Source organism: Bombus impatiens, unplaced genomic scaffold (assembly GCF_000188095.3).
Source record: "Bombus impatiens unplaced genomic scaffold, BIMP_2.2 scf_0019, whole genome shotgun sequence".
In the NCBI taxonomy this organism is placed as follows: Eukaryota; Metazoa; Arthropoda; class Insecta; order Hymenoptera; family Apidae; genus Bombus; species Bombus impatiens.
The window spans coordinates 625,002-650,951 of NT_176438.1; the positions used below are offsets into that span (position 1 = coordinate 625,002).

Below are 25,950 nucleotides of genomic sequence, written 5' to 3' on the forward strand. Positions count from 1 at the left end.
AGGAGATTAAGATACAAACATGTCAATTTTATCCAGCCAGATGTTTTGTTACTGAACTGATTTATTCATCCGTTTCTATTAAAATTTGATAAATTGATTTTCTACCAATGTGCATACGTTATGACATAATTTATAGATGCAGTTTTAAAATTCATTCCTTAAAGACAGGAATAGCGATGAGGTATAAAATCGATGATATACAAGTATAGAAATTAAAAAGCGTTTCACTCATGCTCCTAATTTACTTCTTGCTCACATTACAAACACGGTATACGTACGAATGAACGAACGCACACACACACACAAACACGCGCGCGCGCGATACATTCACTTGCTTTCTTTACTATAATACACCTAAAATACTGACGATCCACGCGTAAATTAATCGTGAAAATTACTTTGCAGGAATCAAGTTCTGACTCGATTTCTTTCTGAATACGTTTCTACCATCGAAAAGAACTTGTTTCCTTTTAATTAACCTTATAATAATAATATGAGACTACTCAAGTATGTTATTCTTTAGTAAAAGAGAATGTGTTTTAGTTCAGATATTATAACCTATGAAGTTTTTCTACATTATCGATGAATTATCAAAAGTTGCATTACATGACTTGACATGTTAACAACAAATTACGTTCATCCTTTTTAAAAACATACCAATTACTATCTACTTAGCAATGTACTCCTTAGTTATGGTGTAATAAATATTAAGAACACATTAAGAAGGTTTTTAAATAATTAGTAGATTCAATTACGCGATCATTATCCTAGTCTTCTTGACTTTTATCTATTAAATACCACTTTAATCAATTATAAATATAATTTCTTACCACTTATTCTAATGTTCCCTAAGTTTATACATACTGTATTACAAACTTTCGCTTAAGAACCACTTGTAGATCTATTTTATTATCCAAGACTAGCTCACACGTATTTCAACGTGTTACTTTTGGTATGTATCCTCAATATAAACAGAAGTATTTCGTTATTAGTCCGTTGTCGTATTAAAACACATATATAAAAAGAACTCTTCCAACGAGTTTTTTTAAGTAAAATCACCGTTAGTGTTGTTTATGTAACATTCACTGCTAAATTTCCGGGAGAAACTGTCATTGCTAACTTCGAAACACCTTTAGAATACTCCATCATCCATCGTTAATGATGAATAACGAAGATACGATGTTTCTTCGTCAGTATCATGTGAAGACTGTCATCGTTCGTTCAAATTTGGATTGTATATTGGCCTGCTGCTGAGGAAGTTGTTCCCACTGATCGGAGTGGTTCTCACTTGCATGTATTTTGGCCTTTTGTGTCTGGTACTCCAATGTAGGTAGGTATACCAGCCCGATACTAGGGCTCCAAGGGCATTGCAAGTGGTGGAAAAGATGAGAAGAATGATCAAAATACTCTCTACTTCGGGACAATTCAAATCCATGTATCTAACTGCCGATTCGGTGAAGTTCGACGTATTCCCACGAGGCCTGCACACGCAGGTAGCGTTTAATACCCGCGCTGGGTTGCATTCCAGGCCCATTAAACGCGCCAGGTGTATCGCAGAGAATACACACGCGATGGAACAGGTCACTGTTGCTAGAGTTGCCAGTAGCACGCTGATTATCTGTTTAAGAAAAAGAAAAGATATTAGTGGAAATACGTAAATAATAAAGCAATAAACTATGTTGAATAAAAAATGTGACTCAAACTTCGGTACTAACAAAAAAGAAAAAAATAGATATTTCATTTGATTACTTTAAGATGACTGAATTTAAAATCTAAATTACAAGGAAGGCTATAATTTATGTACCATTAAATAAATTTTGTTAATTAGTCTTTAGACATTTAAAAAATTCCATAGAATACAAAGTACTTCGTTTGAAAATAATAATTCATGTATTCTAAAATGAGGAACAATCACCTTGATCAAAGTGAGACACAATCCAGGACTCATGACAGGGTATTCCTTTTTGAAACAGCACAGCAAGCAAATACCGAAGCTACCAGAAAGTAACAACTGCAAATGAAGAAAGGAAAGAATTAACGGTGTTTCAGAAAACGATGTTTTCCAAGAAGACGGTCAAAGACTATCATTGATTGGATACTCACCGGCATTCCACTCCAATAGGGATTATCCGTCACAGGTAGATGAGGTGCCCAAAGTAATAACCATAATGACAACGAAGTTATCGCGATACCGAGAATCACTTGCAACACTGCTAAACACCGTCCTAACCGCCAGTGATAAACCAACGGCGGTAGGAATTTTTGAGGTCCTGAAAAAGAAGAAATATTTAAAACATTTTGTTCTATTACTAAATATTTGTATTTTTATTATATATTTTATTATCGCGGCGATCAGTCCTTTCATCACACATTTTTTCAAATTGAGTAAAGTACATAGTAAACAAATATATACATGGATTGAATTAGTTAAGAAGATAAAATGAAGTTAAACTCGTTTAAGGACCTAATGATAAACAACAAAAAATAAAACCTTATCAACAGGTGAGACGTTTAATCTATATGCCAACTCACTTAACGAGTAGTTAAAAGATGTGATCGCTAATACCATTCGGTTACCTATCCAATTACATAACATACCTCTATCCATCCTACCTACTTCGTATACGAACAAAACATTGATTTCATTCTATCTATTATGCAATGACCGATACGTTCGTACATAATCCGATGAAAACATTAATAACAAAATGATGATACTGATGTGATGACTAGCTTGCGGATATTTATGCAAATTCATATTCTTATGAAAATAACTAGAAGAGTATATGCAGGGCATAGATAGGGATTTGCTTCTTGGATATTTTATACATTTCTGCGTATTATGCACATTTTTGTATTTTTGCACCCTTTTTCTATAGATCAGCGATTTTCAATATTCTTCGCCTAATTACTGAAATTCAATGTCACACCAAAACAAAAGAATATATCATACATATTTGGTTCAAAATAGGGCATTCACATCAGATGGTTATTGTTATCTCGGATATTGTCATTTCTTATTTGATAATCTAAGGGGAAAAAATGACTATATAGTCAGATATTGCATATTTAAAAAATTCCCATGACCGGTTGAAAATCGCTATTATAAATACATAAAAAGCCGCAGTCGTGTGATGACACTGATGTTTATCAATGAGAAGTGCAAGACTTGGACTTCAATATGAGCCATAACCTATATACATATGAGCGAGAGGAAGATTTCTTTGAAGCTAGTCATGCCGCTTTTTACACAGGGGCACGTACGGTGCTATCTCCTGGTGTTTTTCTCGCAGCTCACGACACACATTTTCCCATAGCGATCGACGGTCGATACGACGTGACAGATTCTGAGAAACGAATGTAGGGCCGAAAGAAAGGAGAGTTTCCGAACGAAACGACCTCGCTGTCCCTCCTTACAAGGTATCTCAACCGAACGATCGAACGTGTGCCGTCCTTGCCGATGCGATGTCAAACTTCGCCGTCAGGAAACTCGCCCACCAGAATTCTTTGTGCACCGTTTGCAACGGTAATTCAAAGGTAGAGGAAAGAAAAAGAAAAAAGAAAAGTAACGCGTTAACGCTCTCGCCCACCGTCATGCTGACTTGTGCTAATGTTGATGGCGATAGGTCGTGATTCCATTAGCGGTCTTGCGAAATCGGTGACAGGTACGATCAAAGAAATCTGGAATTAACGATATTTCATTTATAACGTAGGCACTAAGATTATCTTACGTAATGGCAGATATAATAAAATATGCTTTTCCTATTGAATGGAAAAAATTTGTATTGTCGCAATATTACTATGTAATTGATACTATAAGAACATTTTTATCGGTAGGCTATATATGTTTATGCATTTATGAGAAATTTAAAAAAGATACAGAGGAGCACGAAGCACATGATTAAACGTGTATAAAATGAAACAAATCTCTGCTTAAGTTCATCTACATAAACATTCACAGTCTAGCTAGAAGAATAGGTTAAAAGATTTGATTGTTATTTTTATATATAATTCTTCTGTATTCATTGTTAACGTATTCAGTACCCATATTGGTAGAATCGAAGAACTCATAATGGCCTGGAAGGATTTTGGAAAAGCTTCGGTTGGAAAAGGGGGGAAATAATCTCCAGAAATAATTCTGTATGGCTGCATACCCAGCTGAGTTTCCCATGTCCAGGAAAGAGAACACTGCAAGCTCTTCGCACGAAGAATAGCGAACGCGTCTTAAACCCTCGTTGCCTGACTGACAGTCGATAATGATATACTGCACCCTACAATACCATGAGTAAATCTCATTCACATATGAAACACGGAGATTTTGAAAAGGGGCGGGAAACATCACCTTCGATCACGTAATTTTTGAAGAGTTGCAAAACGTATCTGCAAGAGAAAGAATTTATTTTGAATAATTTAAAGAAATCTCACAGTATTGTAAGCGGTAAGATTTAAAATTATAATGGTTGTACTGTATTACGGGATAGAACGGGTACAAGCTCAGAAAAGTAGAAGATTGGGCTTTACACTGCGTAGAATGCTCCTTATAAAAGAAAATTCTTTCACTCTTTTCTTGCAGGATATTAGTTGACACCCGAAGAATATTAATGGGTGGCTGAAGATCGATGACCAACGAATAACGCGTATGGCGAGAAAAGGAATATACGAAGTTTACGACGGGGCAAAAAGCGACACCGCATTCTCATTCGTCGCGCTACAATCGATAAGGGGTCTCTTTTGCACGAGGCTTGCATATAGAACGAGTCCTAACTGTACCAGACGTATATACAGACAAGAATAGAAGAAGAGAAAAATTAATCTCCCTTGGGACTAGTCTCCAATCGGATTTATAGTGGCTCGCAAAAGTATTTGAACACATACTATAAAAAACTTTAATATATAATAACGGACAAGAGAAAGTTTATGAAATAAGGAATATAAAAAGACACCATAATTTTACAAAATGGATTTATATTTAATAATAACAACCGATAAATATTATATATATATCATAAAATAGACGATTATTACTTATATGGTAAACAAATTTTTATATGAAATTCATAGTATATCAATTTTTAACTTTCTGCTGTCCATCACTGTGTATGAATATTGTAGATATGTGTTACATTTTCAAATAACGAGTCACGACTACTGTGATTATTATATATATGATCAAATATGTAAATAACCCGAAAATTTATTATATAGAAATTAAAAAATTACTTAGTGCGAGTAAGAAACATGTTTTAATAAAATTTAAGTAAAGAAGAAACTTCTTTATATAATGGATATAATGGAATGTAAGTGAAATGTGTCATGTTTCGTATTTAAAATTTTCCATGACAAAAAAGTGATTTGTGCCGGATGCAAGCACGCTATCGCTTTTTCATTCGCGGAACGATTCACACGGTGTAAGAATGCAAGACTCGAATGCGTGTCGTTCCCATTGTATGCGGATCTTATGTTTGTATTTGCTGCATGTGTATGTGTATATATGCTCATTATAAGAGAAGAGGATTCTCCTGCAGAATATCGTCTGCAGGGGTCGAACAAAAACTATGCTGGACTTTACAAAAAACTTATAGAAATTCCGTTAACATGAAAATATAGCCTTGCATTCTTATACTAATACTAACTGAATTAAAATAATTATACTTATGATACACTTGAGATTTTATAGTGAGACATCTATATGAAAATGAATGTACTAGCATGTGCAGCGATAATACAGTGTATAGGTAAGGATAACTAGCTAAACTATTCGAACCATCATCTTCGAAATGACTTTGACAAGCCAAAAATTGTAGTATACAACGCAAGTGGGGAAACGTACTGGGTGGTACGTTTCCATTATCCGGTGACCTCGATACATGAATAATGACTCGAGTGTTCAACTTGCGTAATAAGAAACACGGTAATTGTGTAACTACATTGTAGAGAACTACCATCGCCCACGATACTTCCGATCTCTTGAAAATCCTTAATCAACTCAGATATCACTGTACATTACGCGATCGTGTACGTTCACTTCATAATCACGACAGATTCAGTAACTTTTTATACGACATATCACATGTCTGTGATTTTAATATTGAAAATCACAGATATATATCATATTTAATTATTTAGGTCTATTCACATTGAGTGACATTAATTTCCAAACAAATATTCCTTTGCAGGATAACAAGTATTCTGTATGACACGTAAAGTTTGGTTATAATCAGGCGCAACTGACGTAAACTTAACAAAAATGGAGAATAGATATATGATTCACATTGATAATGTAGCAATGTAATAATAACCAATAGACGTGCATTAATATATAAAATTGCAATTGGTAAAAGAATAGTTCAGCTGCACAGTATATTATCACTAAAAACATGCAGCGATGTAGGTTAACATTTAGATACGCGTGTTTTGATATCTGACCTTCCAGTCAAGCTTCGTGACTCATTTGCTTTATCGTTACAACGCACTCATAATGAATATGATAAACTTAATATCATTCATTATTAAACTATAATGTTAAAAATCAACACTTCTTTAGAAGTAGGAAAAATTCTACTATTCTAAATTTCTTTTTGCTGAAATTTTTATCGACCTCTTTTTTCTTTTTTTTTAGTACCCTCTGCCTATTGCATCTGAAAATAGAATTCAACGAATGGGGATGAACCAAACGCAAGTTTTACCACATGGGAGAAAACCAAACCGAGTAATGCTCACATTTCATCCGTTTAAACCCTCGCAAGACACACGTGCTATTTACGTAACACTTCAAAGAGGAAAAAACGCTCCTTTCCAGAAGCGTGTTAATTTAATTAAGCAAATCAACACACCGAAAACAAGTCAAAATATCTTGTGTATCAATATTTATTTCCTCAAAATCTGCATTAAAATATTGGACTTCGGCTTTCATCGTTGTACATGAAGGATCCAAATATTGTATCGGTTGTTTGTGCATTTTGTTCCAATGCAAAACAAGAAATTCCTGGCTAAACTGACATAACATCGCAATATTATTCTTTTTGAAAGTATCATATTACTTAAGTTATATAAACCTATAACTCAGGAATTGGCTAATAGAAGTTGTGCAAGAATCACGATATTCGGGAAATTTTTTGTGAAATATTTTGAATTCGATTACACATATGTACACGAATAGACTATGAATCAGCTGTTGAAAAATTTAGTATAGGAACAAATAAAACGCAAAGCGGAAGAAGCGATTAGAGTTACACCCAAAGTTCGTACACGCTAACCCGTGAACGAATGCACTTCAAAAAAGATCACATGATATATTTCCGGCTTGCTACTTCCGCTATTCACAGAGAAGCATGTGTAACCACTTTAAAGCGGCCACGGCAACCAGCGGACCAAAAAGTCTTAACCTCTTCGTTTCACCTGCTTTCAATGAAACAATTTTAGCAAAATTTGTACATCATATTATACAAGATGAAAACAACTGCTTACAACAAGATGAAAACAACAAGAAATATTAAATTGGACAACATGATTATAAAAATCGGAACATGTTTGTTATGGAAGAAAAAGAAGAACATGTCAAGACTTTTCTATACCTTGAGGGTTTAACCATAATTTTTTTTACTATCTTGGCAGCAACCTCGATATCACTGTTTTATTGTGACTGTGTCGTCACAAATGCAGGATGAAATTGCCATAGTCACGCAACTAGCGTCTTCATCATTGGAAAGGCTCTCAAGAGAGATTGACTTGTTCTGGACCAATTTGCGTTATGATGATTACCTGGCTGTATACGTGTAACGATTGACGTCCAATCTTTTCTTTAACAGAAGTGATAATTTAACAAGTTATGTCTTAGGAGAAACAACTTTTGAGATAGGTATTACATTATACAGAATCCGACGAGAAAGGATCGATGAAGAAAACTAAATGCAATAAGATACAACGAGTTTAAACGTAATCAAACTTCGGAGAACTTAAATTTCGAAAGATTCTACAAATTTAAATTTAAAATCCTAGAGTATTAGATTTCATAAAAAGGAAACCTGAAGGGAATGCGTCGCTCGTGATATAAATTATTAATTGTTTGTAGCAATATTGTGCTTTCCGCCTTCCTTCGAAAGAATGTTTATTGCACCGTGAAAGGCCGCTCAGTGACATTCGAGCCTCGTTCGCATGTATCATACCTGTTCTGATCTCTGATTTCGTTAATCAACAAGCGTTACGTCTGTGTTATTCAACATGAAAGCAAAAATAGTAAAGTCATCTTATTACTAAATATTTGCTCACAAAAACATTTCTCTGTCAAGAATTTTCGTAAGAGACGTGTATCTATAATTAACATAATGTATAGAATTCCTAAGAGAAAGTTTTTCTTCTAGCAGGTTTTATACATTAGGATATTTTACTTATTATTAATATGGTAAAGGGAGATATGGGAATTTCAAGAATCTGTTACTATATACAACCTTCTAGGTACAATTTCGAAGTATCTAATCTCTTCCTAATACCTTCAATAATAATTTCCAGAGATCCGATATGAGATATCCTGCGTGTTAATAGACATGGGCTTAAATACATCCAAGGTTTTTTAACTTTTTGTGAAATTAGTCAGCAGAGAAAGTACAACCTGCTAGGATATCTAATAGTGTGAATCATACGGTGTATGATAAACCAATAAGACGCAGTGTAAGTTCTTAAGGTACATTTTAAACAAATGAATTAAACATGAACTCTGTTGCACATGTTTTACTACACATACCTGAATTTTTATCAGGTTTATAAACTTTTGCACTCTATTTTAAAATATATCACCATATTTTTATACACATAAAAAATTGAATGTTCTTTGTTATAATGATGATAAAGCAGGAATCGATTAAGTTGAAGTTTACATTTCTTAGAATGTTTAATTTTTGTATTTGATTTTAAATAGCAGAAAATAATAATAGCAAAACCAAGCAACATCCTAAGAACAACAGGAGGATATGATTAAACAATGGTATCTTAGCCTCCAATTAATGACAAATTAAATTTAACAAAAGGTACACTGTTATTTGGTAAATATTTTACAAAACTAACAAAGTAAAATAATTCTTTTATTATTTGAATTATCTTAATTCTATATCTTTTTTAGAAAGTCAATTCTTAGAGAGGATTATATTTTTATCTATGTTGATAGGAGATAAGTAGACAAATTTCATGGAAATATAAAAGAACAACGGAAGAAATTAACAAGTAGAGATTTATGAATTAAATAAAGAAAGTGATTGTGTACTTACGATGACCACTGCGATGCAATACGATCATTCTGCTGTGCCTGAGGGAATTCCTCGTGGGCGTGTGCCGACCAGCAATTTGAGCGGCTGCCAGGTTAACGGGAACCGTGGTTGACAAACAATTGGCCATTGACGGGGCGCGACCCAACTCTTTTTCCTTTTCTAACCGATAGATTTTCCCAATATTCCCTGTCGATACTGCACCTGCCACGGTAAATTGCGACCATTACACGAGAAAAGCAAAATTATAATTTATTAGATTTCTTCCAATTTAATTAGATTATAATTCATTTGAATTTAAAAAAATTGATTCTTTTTCAATTTTTTATTAGAATCATATATATTATCAAGATGGTATGGTTAGAAAGCGCGCAAGATTTTCTGCCCGGCTTTGTTTTACTACGACGTTGTCTGATGCACGAATAAAATGAAATTCGAGAAAGTTTGCTCGAATACCTAGTGCCAGCAAAGTGTCCGACCGAATTTCACTCGTGACCGTTCTATTTACAGTCAAATAACTTTCCTAGGGAGAGTGGAGGCATATCCAATTCCGTCTAAAGTTAAAAATCCCTCCGGTTATCTTAATTAACACTCAAGAGTGGAGAAGATAACGAAGAATATTAAAACATCATTTAATAGTATGTACTTATTTTATTTTTCTTTTGTTATTGTACATATATCTTATATCTGAATTGATAATGAATAACCGTTTCCAAATAATTAAGTAGAAAAAAGAATGATAAGTTCACTAAACTTACCGGTGACCTTGGCGTTCTGGATCTTCGACACGTTACCAGCACTGACTGCGCTACTCACTCGATTGTTGTTATTGTTGTTATTGGCCGTGGCCATCGACGAGCTAATACCGTTGTCACGAACCTGATTCAAATTGTCGGCGCTTAGAGCGGAAGTCACGCAAGGTGCCACCATTGGCACGTCCTGAACAGCGAAATAAGAAAATGCAGAGATTATTATGAATTGATCACATTTCAATTAAACGACATAGAGAATCTATATAACAATATGTAATTTTTATACCAACAACATATAATCAAATACATGGACTTATACTACAAAAAAAAAACAATTTAATTTTAACGATTTAAATTTCCAATTATACGATCGAATTACAGCAATTCATTTTATATATTTACTGTAATTTATGTAAAATTGATGTTGTTGATCAAACATATTCTCACATAAACATCGTGTACTTTTACTTATGTATATACGAGTCGATAATTCTCATACATCATGCGTTGCGGTTTATTTCACTCTCATTTTTCGTTTAACCAAATTTGTGGTCAGACTATAGACTGCTCATTGAGCCAAGTCTAAATTAATTGAACGCACTTGATCAGTAAGTGATCCACAAACATATATTATCTCATAAGAAGATCAACCACACACCACTCTCTATCTTATGTATAAAATAAGATAATTAATTAGTATTCAGTCTGAAAAATTAGTTAAATAACATAAATAAATGTAAGAAGAAAAGTCGATTAACATTTATATGGAGATATTAACATAAAAATTAATTTTTATTTAAGTACTCTTTAGTTGATGATACTTAAGTATTAAATATCGTTGTCCATTATGATGGATATTATTAGTCTTGTAATGGATTCTCAACACTGACTGTCTATCAAGATATAAACATAGACAGTAACACGTGGTATGGTACTAGGGCTCACCTTAAAATTATCGTAAAAGCTAACAGGACGACTCCTTGGCGCGTACTGAATCTCCTCGTCGGGCTGCATTATGCTACCACCGTACATAGTTGGGTCTAAGGGTTGCGCGCGCACCTCGCCAGGCATCCTGCGATTCTTCCTCTTCTTACCACTTCCGGCGGCTATGAAGTTACGATGAAGCGTGATAAGATTTTCTTCGTGACCTCGTCAAAGATACCTATGCTGTCTCCAACTAAAATAGAACAATGCAAATTCATTATTTAGACGTTACTTATTACACAATCAGAATTTTAAATTCAAATAAGCAAATCGAAATTTAAAGTTACAAATTTCAGATTTCAAATTTTACTAAGTGTTTAATTTTTAACGAAATAATTTAAATTGTTTTAAAGTCCGGAGAAGAAGAGTTAACTCCTTACACGCCGAATTTCATGGATATAATAATTTATTTATTTATAGATTCACTATTTTTAGTACATTTGTCCAAATTTCGGTCGAAATTAAATTGAAAGATTTTTCATTTTAATTATAAAATTTTTTATTAAAGGACGATCTGTTTAATAAGTTAATATTTGTACCTGAACGGTCGTGTCAGCTCATATTAAGGTTTCCCCTTGCGACGGGCAGAGAAATTACACCTCTTTGATCTTCAAACCGCAAATCTTCCACTTCCCGCAAACACACCTGCACCTTAGACAATCATTGTATGAATCACAACGGCTGATTTGCGGACGATGGATCAAGGAGAAATTTCTCTTAATCTCCTTTGATGTATCGTAAGTCACGCGTCGAATTCTCTATCTGGGTTTAAACGAAGGAAAACAGTCGTAGAATCACCACGATCAGCGTTCCTCGATTTCTCTGATGTTCTATCCACGTGACCAGTCACGTGCGCCCGCTATCCGTCACCCCGTAAACGTCTGAAAAATAAAGAGAAATCGTCAGTCTGGGAATATACGTATCGTTTTCTGATTCAATCGGTTTGTGTCAATTACTTGAGAAAAGTGCGCGTAACGTAGCGTATTTAATTATTAACACAGAACTGCCGATTTGATGTACACACATAAATACATATATTATATAGAAGTAATTACAATGAAACCGATATGATAAAAATTAATAAATATACTTACACTTATAAAAACACTTACATGTTTTTAGTAATTACGGAAATAAAAAGTTTAATAACAGTTATTTAGCCTAGTTTGGTACTCCTAGTGCTTTTGTCGAACATAATTGAAAGTGCATTAAGCAGGCGAACTTTCAAACTAGGATGAAAGAACATGATTAATTTGATTGGTCGCATATTCTACAATTTGGAATGATTATACAGTAGCGTATCTAGCTATTTATCAACTTATGACTGACTTTTATGAATATAAAAAGAAAGTGGTAAAAATAATTTATATAAAGTTTTATCTATGTATGTAAACAATTTTTATATATTTTATGTGTTATGATTCGTATACTAAAAAAGTCAACAAAGTCAGGTAATCTTTTCAGACTGATGAATCATTTGAAATTACAATATAATGAAACGTCACACCTCGTTGCACGTGAAATGTTTCCTCAGGAGGAATGAACTGGTCCCTTTGCAGACCCTCGGAACGTACTTAAAAGAAAACGTAACTTTTTCCCGTGGGAACTACGAGCATCGTTCATCGTCGTTGATTCGATTGCCCTGACCTCGTGGGACAAGAAGCACAGTCAATTAAATACCCGTTTCGTGGACCACGTGCGTTATAACCTAAGTGGTACATAGCGAATACAAAACTTGCTATTGCGAAGCTATGTTTCGTAATATGCAACAGGTGAGTTTCAAATGAATGTGTCACAAATATAGAAAATTCTACAGAAGTAAGCTACAACGTTATGAGATCCTGTTAGAAAGTATGTATTATCAGCACAAATACTTTCTTCGTTTAATAGTAAGTATGTATGTAGCTGAGAAGACTGTAAATATAGAAACGTAGTATTTATGATTCTATTTCATATATGTGCTCTATTAATATATGTATAAATATAATTCATATATAAAGTTTCTTACCAAAGTAACACAAATTTTTATAGTTCGTATAAGATCAGTTTTCTGAATTCAATTTCTGAATTCAATTTTCTTTATAGAATAAAAATACATATTTTCTTTCTAAATGAGTATCTGAGAAGTATCTCTAAATAAGACTCTGAATTATTGATATTCAGAATTTAAATAAAAAGTTAGTCGCAAAAATTGAAGTCAAATGTTCCGTCAATGTTTGTGATGGTCAGTTATATCACAGAGGTTCGTTATTAATTATCTAACTATAATACAACATTATATTATAATACAATAGTACTACCTGGATCTTCTATTAGACGACTGTGAGCGGCGCTTTACTTTCACGATACCAGATCTGAAGTTAATAGATACCGACCGATGTTGCGCAATATGGTACGCGACGCAATGAAACCGTGGCGCGTTGGGACTCTGTACAATGATGTGACCTACCTATGCTCGGAACGGTGTTCGGGTTACGGCTGGAAATAAGTCATTTCTCCATTAAGCCCCTTTATGCGGCGCTCACAGTCACGTCACCGTGACCAGGAGTTTACTGAACTCTAGAAGATTTGCGAACGCCTAGAAAATTGCATGATTATCATATTTAAATCTTTGCTTTCAACTCAATTAAATCATTTGCAAATATGTACGACATAGACAGTAGTTCACAAAAGTATTTCAACATTTGCAGAAATCTTTTATGAATATATTATGTATATTATAATGAAAATTTTGCAATTTTATTAGCGTTTTAATGAGATGTGACTATAATGATTATATTGGTAAAGTTTGAAACAAATCTAAAAATGTACGTCCATACTTAAGAGCTACAAGATATTTAGTGCAAATATACATTTCACAGAGATTACGAAAATATTTAAACAGAAAATTATCTATTATATCAATAAACCTCAATATTCAGTGGAACCATCTTTATCATTTATTATATGTTTAAGCTGGTTATTTATACTGTATACCACTTCTTTGCTGAATGTATATGTTTGTAGCAAGTGCGTGTAACTTCTACATACATTTTCAGATTGTTTCAAATGTTTCATATAATGCATAGAATTTATACATAAAAGCTTAATATAGTGTCCAAATATGTATTTTTATCAGATATAAGTACTGAAATGTTTTGTTTCATATGATACTAGACTTGGATAGAAAAAATTTCCACTCGATTCGGTTTGTACTGCATTCTAGAAGTTTCTAAAATGGTTAATGATATGTAATTTTCCTGTTTTTTCTTTTTTGTCGTATATCTCAAAGGAAACCAGCGCCGATTAAAAAACCTCATAACAAAAGAATGCATAATGAGACAAGACTAGACTAGAACGCAGTTACTATCTCTTATTTCCAGTTATTTCCTGCATTTAAGTTAGATATAATAATACCGCTGCTTTTTTTAGAATGCCATGTAATCGTAAAATTCATGAGTTCCTGTCAGTCTTTTTGTAAAAGTGACGCGCTCGATCATTCCTGTACTTAATTATAGGGAATGAGATAAACCCATCGCGATCTATTTGTGCGTTACGTGGATGTATGAACGTATGCCTGCCAAAATGTAGTGTTGCCAACTATAAGAAGGATAGAAAATTCATAAGATTACATAATCGCGTTCCAAAGGAAAATAGCTTCATTTTCTACGTAAATTCTTTAATTGCCATCTGAACAATATTTATCATTTTAAAACCATATTTTTTTAAGAATAATCTTATAGGTTATTTAATCTCTAGTATATTATCTATACTTACTATCCAATCTTATATCAGTATTATATCTAAATTATTACTAAACGTATTTCTGTAACAAACATATTTGTATGCTAACAAAAAATACGACTGATTCAGAATATTTAAGAATAATTGAAAAGTCGTGAATTGCGATCATACGTGATGTTACATTAAACAAATGGGACAACTTAATCCCTGCAATGTAATTATGTATATTAACATGTGCAATAGATGGATTCCGTTATACTAAATAGTCGAACTGTTTTATCGACTTGACTTACATTATCATTACAATTACTCAGAATTTCTAAGCAAAATATTCCAATGTTATAAATATTAAGGGCATCATGTTGCTAAATACTCTATGTGTTTTAGATAGAATCATAATGAATGGAACAACAGAACGTATGAAATGGAGACCAAAATAAATTGTACAGCAGTTAATTCAATGTCCTTATCATGATTAAGATCACATCAAAGTGCAAGCCCGCACTTGGATCAGATTTAGCAATTGCACTCATGAAAATGTGATCAACTGTATACATAATTGATACGCGTACGTATATTTCATGATTAGAATAAATTATAATTGTCGTCATCAATGAATTGAATTATATTAGAATGTACATTACTATACAATTAATTGGACAAAGACAAAGGTAATTATTTTATAAATGAAGAGACGTAAAGAATAATATTGTGTACAACACATTTTATTGATAGTGAATGTAATTGCAATACTTTCTTTTTTAATATACATACAATACATATGCTATAGATATTACAATTTCTCAATAATACTATGTATTTTGTAATATTTTTTTCTTATTCTTAAAGTTCTCTTCATTTTTCTCTTAATTATTCATAGACATGAAAAACCAATTCAGATGTTGCTTTTTTTAATAAGATAAAATATCCATAGGTGATTGGTGCCAGGTGAAGGAAAAATACATACCGTATAAAAATGCTAATGTCCTAAGATGTTTCTTTTTTAATGCAACAGAATATTCTAAAGTGACTGACACTAGTTGACGAGGAAAAGTTCAAAGATTCGCAAATAATTCAACGCATTCCAGACACTTAAAGGCGGGAATTCAGTAAGTTTGCGCGAGAAAACGTTCAGCACGTGCGACCTACGATTATTCTAATTAAATTCTCCGGTTACAAACCATTCCCAGGGTTCATGAACGTGCGACTCTTATCGAGGCCTGAAAGTGCGATGTCGCCCTATTTTACACGCCATTGTTCGACGTCTTTCATACAAAATGAGCTTTAAAAGAGGCAAGATCACCGGAAGGATCCTGTCTTCGAGCCTTTGTACGCATACAATATACAATAGAATGAAAAGCATATCTTCGCCAACAAGTCATCTATTCGTGCGACTCTATTTGGACTTTAAAATCTTAGACAACATTTATATCTTCTTTTTTAAAAAAGAGAATATTTCACAATAATACAAAGCTTATGTTACTCATAAATATCTCTTTTTCTGTCTTCAGTCTTTCAGGAAGATACATGTTTATTTTATGTCTGTCTGAACAAGAGAATGACATCAATCTTTTTTGTTACGAAGTAATTAAATTCCAGTATATTTCGGAATGGAGACCTTCGGTTTTATACGTTTATTGTATCACTGTTATCAGACAAGACAAATGTCTTCTTTCTTGTTTACGATATCCGCGCAGCTGCTGGCTTAATGTGCACGCGCGAATACTCGTGCTACTACGTCTTAGTAACGTAACATAAATCGTTACATAAATATATACCAGGATCCGATATATTCGTTGTTACAGAATTAACGAACATCGTCAGAGGAAAGTGAAACGAGAGAGAAACTGCCAGTATAAATACCTAGGATTCTGGAGAACAGTAAATGTCCACTGATTTCCTTCCCATACCACAGCTATCGATCCTTGCAGGATTTATTATTCGGCACGTGTGAGTCCTTGATCAGTCAAATTTAGATAAAATGTACAATTGGTATTCACTGAATGTCCGGTTATATAATTTAACACTGATTATTGTTTCTCACCATTGATTCAATTTTACATAGGAAAAAACTATTAAGCAATGATAAATATAAATAAAATATAATTAAAAAGTAGAAAGAATGAAAATATTCAAATACACTTTCATTTTAAATTAATCAGATATTTGAAATTATTAATCAGAAAAGCAAGTTTACCGAGGATGAAAAGGTTTTTTACTTAAAAATTGTACGAAGCACTTGAATGAAGAACACTTGTTGAATCTAGTCCGATGGTAATTTATTAAAGTTCTATTTTTACACAAAAACATCGTTTTTCTATGGAACTACCAACGCGTGAGTAGCAGTATGGATAACTTAACAATTTAGATTCCTCGAGAAAAAATTACACAACACAATGTTGTTCCACTGGCGTCGCAGTGACAACTGAAGTCTCCAGTTTCGCGCGTCTCGACGAGGCTCCCGAGACCCCACCAAAGTGTTCACCAAAGTCGAGGCATACCAGGTGTCAGCGTACCTCAAATCGTACGAATCACGATGCAGATGACGATTACTTGGCGAGGGACACTTCCATCAACAAAACATTTCGAATTTCATGCGACTTAAACGGTGCAAAGACCGCTTACGAGATTTGCACAACGAATAACAAAAGACTATAGATTTGTTTTTTATATAGTAATTGCTTTAAACTAGTACAACTACAGCGCAATCTTTTAAAGTTGATCTTTCAAATGACGAAAAGAGATTAAATATCTCGTATAGAATTTTTAGAAAGATTAGAAGAGAAACTTCTGGATAAAAATGTTATTACATTAGTAAAAATGTAATGATCAACGACTTTTTTATTTATATTTTTTAGACAAAATTTCAAAAATTTGTTAAATCTTGTTTTAAAATATCTTGATATAATATAATATATTTTAACTCAATATTATACAAATATACAGCATAATCTCTATTTATAGTAGATAATTTTTTTTTTATTTACAAGTACTTTACAATCAATTCTTGCATTGAGAACTTTGAGTAAGTTTCTCAGTGACATGGCTAATTGTTTATAATAAGTTAATAAACTTATTAGCTCATTATAAGTAAGCATAATTTATAAATAAGTATAATTTATAAATAATAATATTATTAATAAGTAAATATTGTTTATTAGAAATATGTAGCTGAATCTAGTGCTTAGTATAGTGTTTTCTTAGGCTGCGGATCTGGACCGACGTATTAAGTAATTTAGTAATTAGGGGGTTTCGATGTTTGTTAACTCTTTTGATATATCTGTTATATAGTAGATAATGACACACCTTTTTTATTTATAATACTTTATATCTCTCTTCCCTCTACTTATACGTATAAGAGAGCCGCATGTCTTGATTTTGAAACCAGAGAAACGATTTTACTTTTTTTTTTAACTATCTGAGCACCACTGTCCCCTCACTTTCACGTCCTCCACCATGTTTCAGAAGGAGGCTCGATGAAGGAAGTTGTCATAGCGAGAAAAAGGGTGAAAGAAGAAGGGGAATCGGTCATGCCCAACAGTTGACGTTTACCTTGAACAATTTCTTGCAGCCTTATTGCAACTCTTTTTTCGTCGTTGTTTTCTTTCCTGTTGAATGGTGATCATGATATATACTCCGCTTTAAAGGATCACCTTAGGGCAGTTGGTGCAAAAAATGTAAGACGTTGCATAGTCACGTAAAACTCTAGATAAAACGGTACAATAAAATCCAAGGTCGACAACATGATTAAACGCACAGGTAATAAATTCAATGGACAAGTTCTTTTTAGTGGAATTTTTTCAATAAAGTTACATAGAGAAGCCTTGCATCAATATGTAAATATCAATCAACATGTATACCAATCTGATTAAACTTAATTAATTATTATGTAATGTTTCTGATTAGCTACGCATTTGCTGTGGAAGAACGTAAACTTTTAATGGAGTTCATTCATATCGGAAGCATCTGCGTCGCGTAGAAAGCAAAGGAAACCACCAAGTTCAGAATCGGATAACTTTCAGTAATCAGATTGTGTGTCACACACAATTACTATTGCGAATTCGGCTGATCTTTACCTTGATTCAGCTAACTTGATTTTCCATCAGCTGACACGATTACATATCTCTAATCACTTGCAATGTAAGTAAATATTAGGATATTCCTAAATATTAGGATAAATACATAATCTTTTTTATATTGACAATCTTTAATTTTTCAAATAACGTTGAAGGAACAATATATACTACCAAGTACAAGTGGAACGTTTCACTTTTGTTCTAGCCGTCCGCTGGCAATCGCAGCCACCCACACGACGCCGTTCATTCATCCACGATCATTTCCTCTGCTTTAATGAGACGTACCACCTACGACCGGTTCCATATAAATTACGATTCTTTCTCGTTCGAACGTATTGGTATTTCCTCTGTCTCTCTGTTTTATTCTCATCCATGTCGTTAGCGGTCGTCCACGATTGGAAGGGGAAAGGCCGCCAGGTTCGCGAATACCTGCGGATGAAACCGGTCTCTCGAAATCGTCTAAGTCGAGAGCCACAAAAGAACCACGCCGGCCGCGAGAGAAATTCCATTTCCAGCGGAGATAACGCGTTCCCCTCGCTCTTAGCGGTGATACGTTAATCGCTTAACGATTTATCGACGCCCCATCGCTTAATATAAATGAGCCAAGAAGGAATTGGAACAGGATTGGAAAAGGATTGGAACAAGAGAAGATAGAAAATTCTTTGAACTACTGGAAAAATGAAAGGGTGTAAAATTTAAAAATTGACAGAGAGAGTATTAATCTCTTAAGGAATGATTCATCTAAGTATTTGAGTATACATTAAATGTTGATAAACATTAATATAAGGTTGGCTCATAATAGTTGAAGAGATCAAAAAACTTTATGTTTCTTTAAAGAATAAAAAAATACCCAATATTGCAAAAATAAAGTTAAAAGATATCTAGCTTCTACAAAAGAAGATAGAAGATATACAAAATTTGTAAGAAACGTGATTGAAAAAAACGTGTCAAGAGAGAAATAAAGATAAAAGGAAAGGTTACAAACTCATTCTGTTTCGTGGAAAATGCATAGGCACCACACATGACATGAAAAGTTTCTGAAGCTAAATTGTTTGAAGGATCTCATCGATGACGTCAAACACAAATATAATTCCATTTTATCGATGATTACCATTGCTTCAACGCAAGCGATACTTTTCATAGAAAGAAGATGCGAAGAATTTAACTCTGAAGGTCGAACATTTTTCTTCCTTGAAAACTACGCATTTCTTGTCTCACGACTCGTATGATTTTAATAACTATTCATTATTACCTTCGAAGCGTCCTGTTCGTTTGAGTCTTTTTATTCTTAATCAGAAGTTTCGTGTTTGATCTCCGATAAACGTCACTAGCCTCATGAATCACTAGTGAACACAGGTAAGTATCCAGGCTTGATTACCAATCTAGTTTAACGCCGACGGGGAATAGCGGTTCTTAATTAGCACCGTCTCAAGATATCAAATTAAGCCTTACTAACTAGATATTCTCCGAAATAATTTTCTAACTTTCCTGGAAATATCAGAATACTGTCATTTATAAATGTAAAAATTCTATCTTGTAGTAAATATTAAATAAGCAATGGATATACCAAACACCACAAAATATCACAATATACACGAAATATACGCGAAAAAAAGTCGAAAATATAGAATAAAAATTTTTTTTTTTTTATTTTTCCATCGAGACAACGATCTACAGTGAGATCCGTTATAACGTACCGCACGCGTACCGAGCGAAAATTCAAAGTCGATTTTCTCGAAAACAAAGCCTCGAACGAAAAATTTTTATTTTATATTTTCGACTTCTTTTTTCGCGTAGGATCACCCCCTTTTCGCTTGTACCACCAGTTACCAACCAGCCTGTATAATAAATTCATAATATACGACCATAACTGAGTTTCTATTCATTCTATTAATATACCTATTAATTCCATTTCAGTTTCCATTCAGTGCTCTGTTCTATCCAATTACACTTATAGATCGAAAAATGGCAGAAGTGCACGTGCATAAAATGCACGTTCCAATTTTTAATTCACGCGAATCAATGCGTAGACACGGCACGGTCTAGACGTGACATCAACATCACAATAAGGCGCGATGAGTTGGCGTTCAGGAATCCGGGAGAGATAAAACAGGACTCTCTAGGAGGACGAGGGAGAAACGAAAGCATCCCCCCAGCCCTTCGTGTTTTATCTACTAGTATCTTGGAATGTCGATGGTCCATATGCAGCCAGTTAGAAACGTACAACAAAAAAGAGAAGAAAACATATCAGGACATGAAAAAAGAAGAACAATGCGACTAGTATTTTAAAAATGTCAAGTAAGAACAATTTTTACAAAACATAATACAGTCAGAACAGAATAGCGCGATAAAATTATAATTAATATTATAATTGTAAATACGTAATTGCAATTGCAAATTATAGGTTGAACGAAGGATAATGCGTCAATTAAATGCAAATAGGAAAGATGTTATTTGTGTCTGGCAGAGTAAATCAATTATTAAACCACAACAAAAGTATAAAAAAATGAATTATTAAATGAAGACATCAAAAAAAGGAACCTGTTATTAACATAATAATATTTTTGTTTACTAAAAAGAAGAAAGGAAATTAGAAGGTAGAGAAGAATGGAATTGGATCGAAATGCAGACGAATCAAACCGCACCCATAGAACGAACAATAAGCAACGAGGTGGAGAAGGGACACATTCCTTTCGTACGCGTGGAAACGCATCGTGAATGCTCATCGGATGAACTCCGATTCGTTTTGCCTGTAGAAAATACTGGCACGATGCGTTCGCTCAAGTATAGGCACTAATTTGTGCCGCTAATGAACTCAGCGAGAAAAGCGATCGTTTCTTTTCACGATTTCTCCTGACAATCATGTGCGTCTGTGGTGGAAAACTGTGTACAATATGTACATCAGTTGTAATTGTTGCTGTTACAATTTTACATTTTTACATTTTACAATGTTACATTTTTTGACTTACCATTTTTATAAAACGAAATTACCTAAAAGTACAGTAGAACTTCATTTATCGTAAAGATAAGATGTGTAAATTGGGATAGATCATATACATAATAAGGGTTCGTTGATTCTCCCAACCACTTGTGATTTTTCGTTCATATAGTGGAAGAATCAGTGAGTTCTTATGAACTGCTTGTCCCCCAATATGTTCATATAAACGAAGTTTTACTATATCATCAAATACTTATTTGATTATTCAACATTTGGGTGTTAATGTCCAAGTGTATAGGAAGCATTGTTGCACTGAAGCATTATTTAGAGAATTGCATTTACGTACAGCTACGAGAAGCCAACGCAATGTGCAATCGGGTCAAGTTGTAATACATTTCAATCACATTTCGTATATCACAGGAAACTAAATAAAATTAACATATTGAGGTTAATATTCATGTTACGTAAGTGTAGCATGATTAATTGTAGAAATTGAGTACAGAGGCTAGATCCACTATAGTAGATATAAGTACAATGGAACAACGATGAACTTTGTTATAATTAAATTCAGCTTCTGATGGATAGAGTTCGCGTTAATTGTCGATAGTAATGTATTACATTAACCTAGAACATTTAGAACCATACTCTGTTAAACAAAAGAAAATTACTTTAATTATTTAAAATATGTAAAATTAATAAAAATATTATTTGAAATATTTAAAAAAGTAAGCCTTGGTACAATAATGTTTCCACAAACAACTGTCTACCTCTACCGGCAACTAGATAAATAACTCATGCACGAACTCCGCAGATATTGTCCATTTTAAAATACGCAAATACGCTTTCTATATGAATCGTATAGTATCTCACAAAATTGTTCATCAAATAAATTTTTACTAAATTGTTACTAAAAAATTCATCATTTATAAATATTAATTGTTAGAATTTGTAAAGCGAATTAAAAAAAAAAGAGACATCTTGATATGAAATAATTTAATGTTTTAAGTAATAAATATACTACAAAATTCCTCCCGCATTAAAGAACATGAGAATATAGACATGATTTTCTAAATAGTTATAAATTCCCGCCAGATATCTTTAGCATGCTATAGGTGGCGTTATTGTGTTAATGAACTAAGTGGCGCGAGAAACATGTGTGGTCGAGTGGCTTGGTGAGTAATCTCATCACGTAATTTCAGTAATTAATTCATGACACGCAAACATAGCAATCTGCTAACGACAAAAGAAATTTACATATACTTTTACAGTTCCTTGAATCCGGATACTTTGTGTCGTGCTTGCGATTACAAGAATGCAGCCGGTAAACGATGCACGACATCATGGGCCAAAAGTGACATTGAATATGTTCCATCTCCTAATATTGGGCCTAAAGACGTTCTTCCATGTATCGTTGCTGGTTCACGCTATGGTAAAGAGGAAGAAAGAGTCCTCTGTGCTATGATGTGGAGTATGATCCCACCTTGGCATGAGGTTAGTGTTTACAAACAAGGTTAGGTTGACAATGACATTTGACGGATGGGGATAGGTTAAGTGGTTAACAAATTTGTATTTGTCAACAAATACGTTGCCTCAAAGTGTGCCTATCAAATGTAAACACTTTGATTATATCTCCTTGAGATAATAATAAGTTATCACATTTTTTTCTTAATCAATTTTATTAGTGCATAAATGGAAAAAATATTACAAATCTTTTTCTTTTTTAAGGGGGATTACAAAAAGCACACATTGTCGACGCATAACGCACGTTTGGAAAATATTAAAAATTCCAAGTTGTATAGCGCACCATTACGCAATGGCCAAAGATGCATAGTACTTTGCGAAGGATATTATGAATGGAAAGCTGGGAAAACGAAGAAAGATCCTAAACAACCATATTACATTTATGCTAGTCAGGAGAAAGGAGTAAGAGTAGATGATCCTTCAACGTGGAAGGATGAATGGTCTGAACAGAACGGTTGGGAAGGATTTAAAGTCTTAAAGATGGCGGGAATTTTTAATATATTTTCAACTGGAGAAGTAAATGCAACATGTTGGACTTATGTACAATTTAAGTAGAAAGCTACAGGTATGGTAACTCACATTTCAGGGTAAGAAGATATATAGCTGTACAATAATTACTACTGAGGCAAATGGTGTTCTTTCTTGGTTGCATAATCGAGTACCTGTGTTTTTGAATGAAGAACAAGACTTAAGGGTAAGGAAATGAAAATGTTTATATAAATATTGACAAAAAATATTTTCCGCACATAGTTTGTGTCATCGTTTATTGGAATGAATTACTATCTCTGTATGTTTATGTTTCTAATAATAGGTCTGGCTGAATGAGGAGCTACCAATAACCGACGCCATTGAAAAATTAAACAAAATAACATTGTCAGATGGTGATTTAAGTTGGCATACAGTCTCATCTCGTGTAAACAATGTATTGTATAAAGGCGAAGATTGTAGAAAAGAGACAAAAGACGCGTACGTATATATATATATAAAGGTACAATTAACTATTCACTATTAGAATTATGAACTTTTAATCCTGTGAAGTGATATGTCAGACTATTGATTTACTAATTCCATTATGTACAGAGGAGAGAAAAAAAGCAACCCTAGTAGTTTTATGGCTTCCTGGTTGAAGAAGGGGTCTGCAGATTCAGCTAAAAGAAAAACTACTGAAACTAAGAAAGATGACAACATACCACCAAAAATTACTAAGAAAAGCTAATTGTTTCATCCAAATCCACAAACGAAGTCTCAGGGACAACTTTGTTTCCGCAAAAGTATCAACTTTAAATAAATATTGAGTTTTTTAAGGATATTTATTACAAATTCTTTTATATTTTTGTACTTCATATAGTAATATTAATATTTTAGATATCTTCGTAATAGTATCTTTTAATTAATTATATAGTCTATGTTTATTCAACATTAAATCATAAAATAAGAATAAAATAGAGATCTGTAAACTCCAGTATTATAAATAAAACAGTATCATCTCGAACGCGTGTTCTTTATCTTTTGTGTTTTAATATATTTTTTTATACTGTCACAATTAAGTCGCTCGGTAATTTGTAGGCTATAGCTAGGTAATTTGACATTTAGATGTTTTTCAAATAATCGGCAAAAGGATTGATTATTTGCGATTTTGAAAGTTATAGAATAACTTTTCATAAGAATGTTAATGCTATAAAATCGACCGGGAGAAAAATTTATTTATTTATAATTTTCAAATTTATTAATCCATTTCTTATCCCCTACACAGTAATAAATTATTTATGAATAGACTGCGGACTTTTATATCGTTTAGAAAAATTCAAAGATACAAAAATGCGTAGAGTGTACATGTGTACATAAAATATCTAAAATATACTATTTTTTATAATATTTAATTGGTAAAACAAATTGCTATCTAGATCCTACTATTCTAATTGCCTCTAAGAAAATATGAATCTGCGTAAAAATCCGCGGCTTATTTGTAAAAGAAAAATGTATAAGTTTGGATCTAATGGTATGGGTCATTCATGAATCCTTGGTTATTCAAGAAATAATAAAGAAAATCATAGAAATTTCTAAAATATCTGGAGTTTACTCCTCATGCTTCCATAATAAATTTAATAATCTTCTTTCTCGATACTATGCAATTTCCAAATGTAATCTATTACAAATCTTAAAGAAAATTCTAATCACTTTCCTAAACATCCAAAGAGCTATTTGAAAAAGTGAATTCTATCTGGCGCGTATCAGTACGCATGCGCAATAGTTGTCAACATGGCGATGGCTATCTTGAATCCTATTCGACAGCAATAAAGAAAAAGATAGAAAAAGAGATGGAGGGGGCTAGAAACTGGCCGGTTTCCCTCAGATGTCAGCACGTTGGCTCGTATCTTGTATTTCGCGGTGGTAGCAGCGGCGGCGAAGGTGAACGGTGGTGGTCCGAGTTTGCAGAGTGGGTACAGTGTGTACGTTAGATAGCGAAGGTGTAAGTACGTCTGGCTGGTGAGCTGTGCTTACGCGTTTTCGTCTCCCGTGCGGCGGGGGCTACCCTTCGCAATAATCCGCGTCACGCATGGCACCGCTTCGTGCCTGAGACGCCTTTTTCTCGGAGACAGAGAGAGCAGGATCGTGCACGGCCGGGGCCCAGCCTCTTCGCGTGCCTCGTCTCATTTTGTCGTTTTCGAGCGCCGGAGAGACAGAGTCGCGAACGAGCC

At 33.5% G+C, this 25,950-nt stretch overlaps 3 protein-coding genes, 1 long non-coding RNA gene and 1 pseudogene across 13 annotated transcripts in view; 4 read left to right on the top strand and 1 right to left on the bottom strand.

Annotated features, from left to right (window-relative positions):
* Nucleotides 1-40: 40 nt before the first annotated feature.
* Nucleotides 41-16,871, bottom strand: LOC100746165 (sarcospan). 7 transcript variants are annotated; one of them, XM_024365853.2, is made up of 9 exons: nucleotides 16,580-16,871; nucleotides 13,443-13,471; nucleotides 11,533-11,874; nucleotides 10,955-11,186; nucleotides 10,016-10,196; nucleotides 9,261-9,461; nucleotides 2,104-2,270; nucleotides 1,916-2,011; nucleotides 41-1,618 (listed from the first exon to the last, which is right to left on the bottom strand). In XM_024365853.2, exons 4-9 carry the CDS (start codon nucleotides 11,078-11,080, stop codon nucleotides 1,211-1,213), a joined length of 1,179 nt encoding a protein of 392 aa, XP_024221621.1. In that variant the 5' UTR covers nucleotides 11,081-11,186; nucleotides 11,533-11,874; nucleotides 13,443-13,471; nucleotides 16,580-16,871; the 3' UTR covers nucleotides 41-1,210. The 7 variants fall into 7 exon arrangements, with proteins under 7 accessions (XP_024221621.1, XP_033175431.1, XP_012238312.1 ...); XM_033319540.1 differs by having other exon boundaries at nucleotides 10,955-11,115; nucleotides 13,294-13,471; XM_012382889.3 differs by having other exon boundaries at nucleotides 13,294-13,471.
* On the top strand, nucleotides 14,960-17,087 carry LOC112212433. Its single transcript, XR_002946265.2, has 3 exons — nucleotides 14,960-15,284; nucleotides 15,651-15,825; nucleotides 15,907-17,087. It is a non-coding gene; the product is annotated as an uncharacterized LOC112212433 (long non-coding RNA).
* Nucleotides 17,088-17,141: 54 nt separating this feature from the next.
* Nucleotides 17,142-22,641, top strand: LOC112212228 (annotated as a pseudogene).
* Nucleotides 22,642-22,823: 182 nt separating this feature from the next.
* On the top strand, nucleotides 22,824-24,493 carry LOC105680262 (abasic site processing protein HMCES). Its single transcript, XM_012380928.3, has 6 exons — nucleotides 22,824-22,902; nucleotides 22,999-23,221; nucleotides 23,456-23,767; nucleotides 23,838-23,945; nucleotides 24,063-24,217; nucleotides 24,332-24,493. Exons 1-6 carry the CDS (start codon nucleotides 22,883-22,885, stop codon nucleotides 24,465-24,467), a joined length of 954 nt encoding a protein of 317 aa, XP_012236351.1. The 5' UTR covers nucleotides 22,824-22,882; the 3' UTR covers nucleotides 24,468-24,493.
* Nucleotides 24,494-25,617: 1,124 nt separating this feature from the next.
* LOC100746285 (tyrosine-protein phosphatase non-receptor type 2) overlaps nucleotides 25,618-25,950 on the top strand; it is a 12,172-nt gene continuing 11,839 nt past the window's right edge. For all 4 annotated transcript variants that reach the window (XM_012381955.3, XM_012381962.3, XM_012381931.3 and 1 more), the window contains exon 1: nucleotides 25,618-25,941. The gene's annotated coding sequence lies outside the window, so the exon portion shown is untranslated. The remainder of the gene's footprint in view (nucleotides 25,942-25,950) is intronic.

Coding starts and splice junctions, on each gene's coding strand:
- LOC100746165 (XM_012382895.3), bottom strand. CDS start 11,080: ATGCCTGGCGAGGTGCGCGCGCAACCCTTAGACCCAACTATGTACGGT. Junction 10,197..10,954: donor GCTTTTACGATAATTTTAAG/GTGAGCCCTAGT, acceptor TTCGCTGTTCAG/GACGTGCCAATGGTGGCACC. Junction 9,462..10,015: donor CCAGAACGCCAAGGTCACCG/GTAAGTTTAGTG, acceptor TTACCGTGGCAG/GTGCAGTATCGACAGGGAAT.
- LOC105680262 (XM_012380928.3), top strand. CDS start 22,883: ATGTGTGGTCGAGTGGCTTG. Junction 23,768..23,837: donor ATATATTTTCAACTGGAGAA/GTAAATGCAACA, acceptor CTCACATTTCAG/GGTAAGAAGATATATAGCTG. Junction 23,946..24,062: donor ATGAAGAACAAGACTTAAGG/GTAAGGAAATGA, acceptor TTCTAATAATAG/GTCTGGCTGAATGAGGAGCT.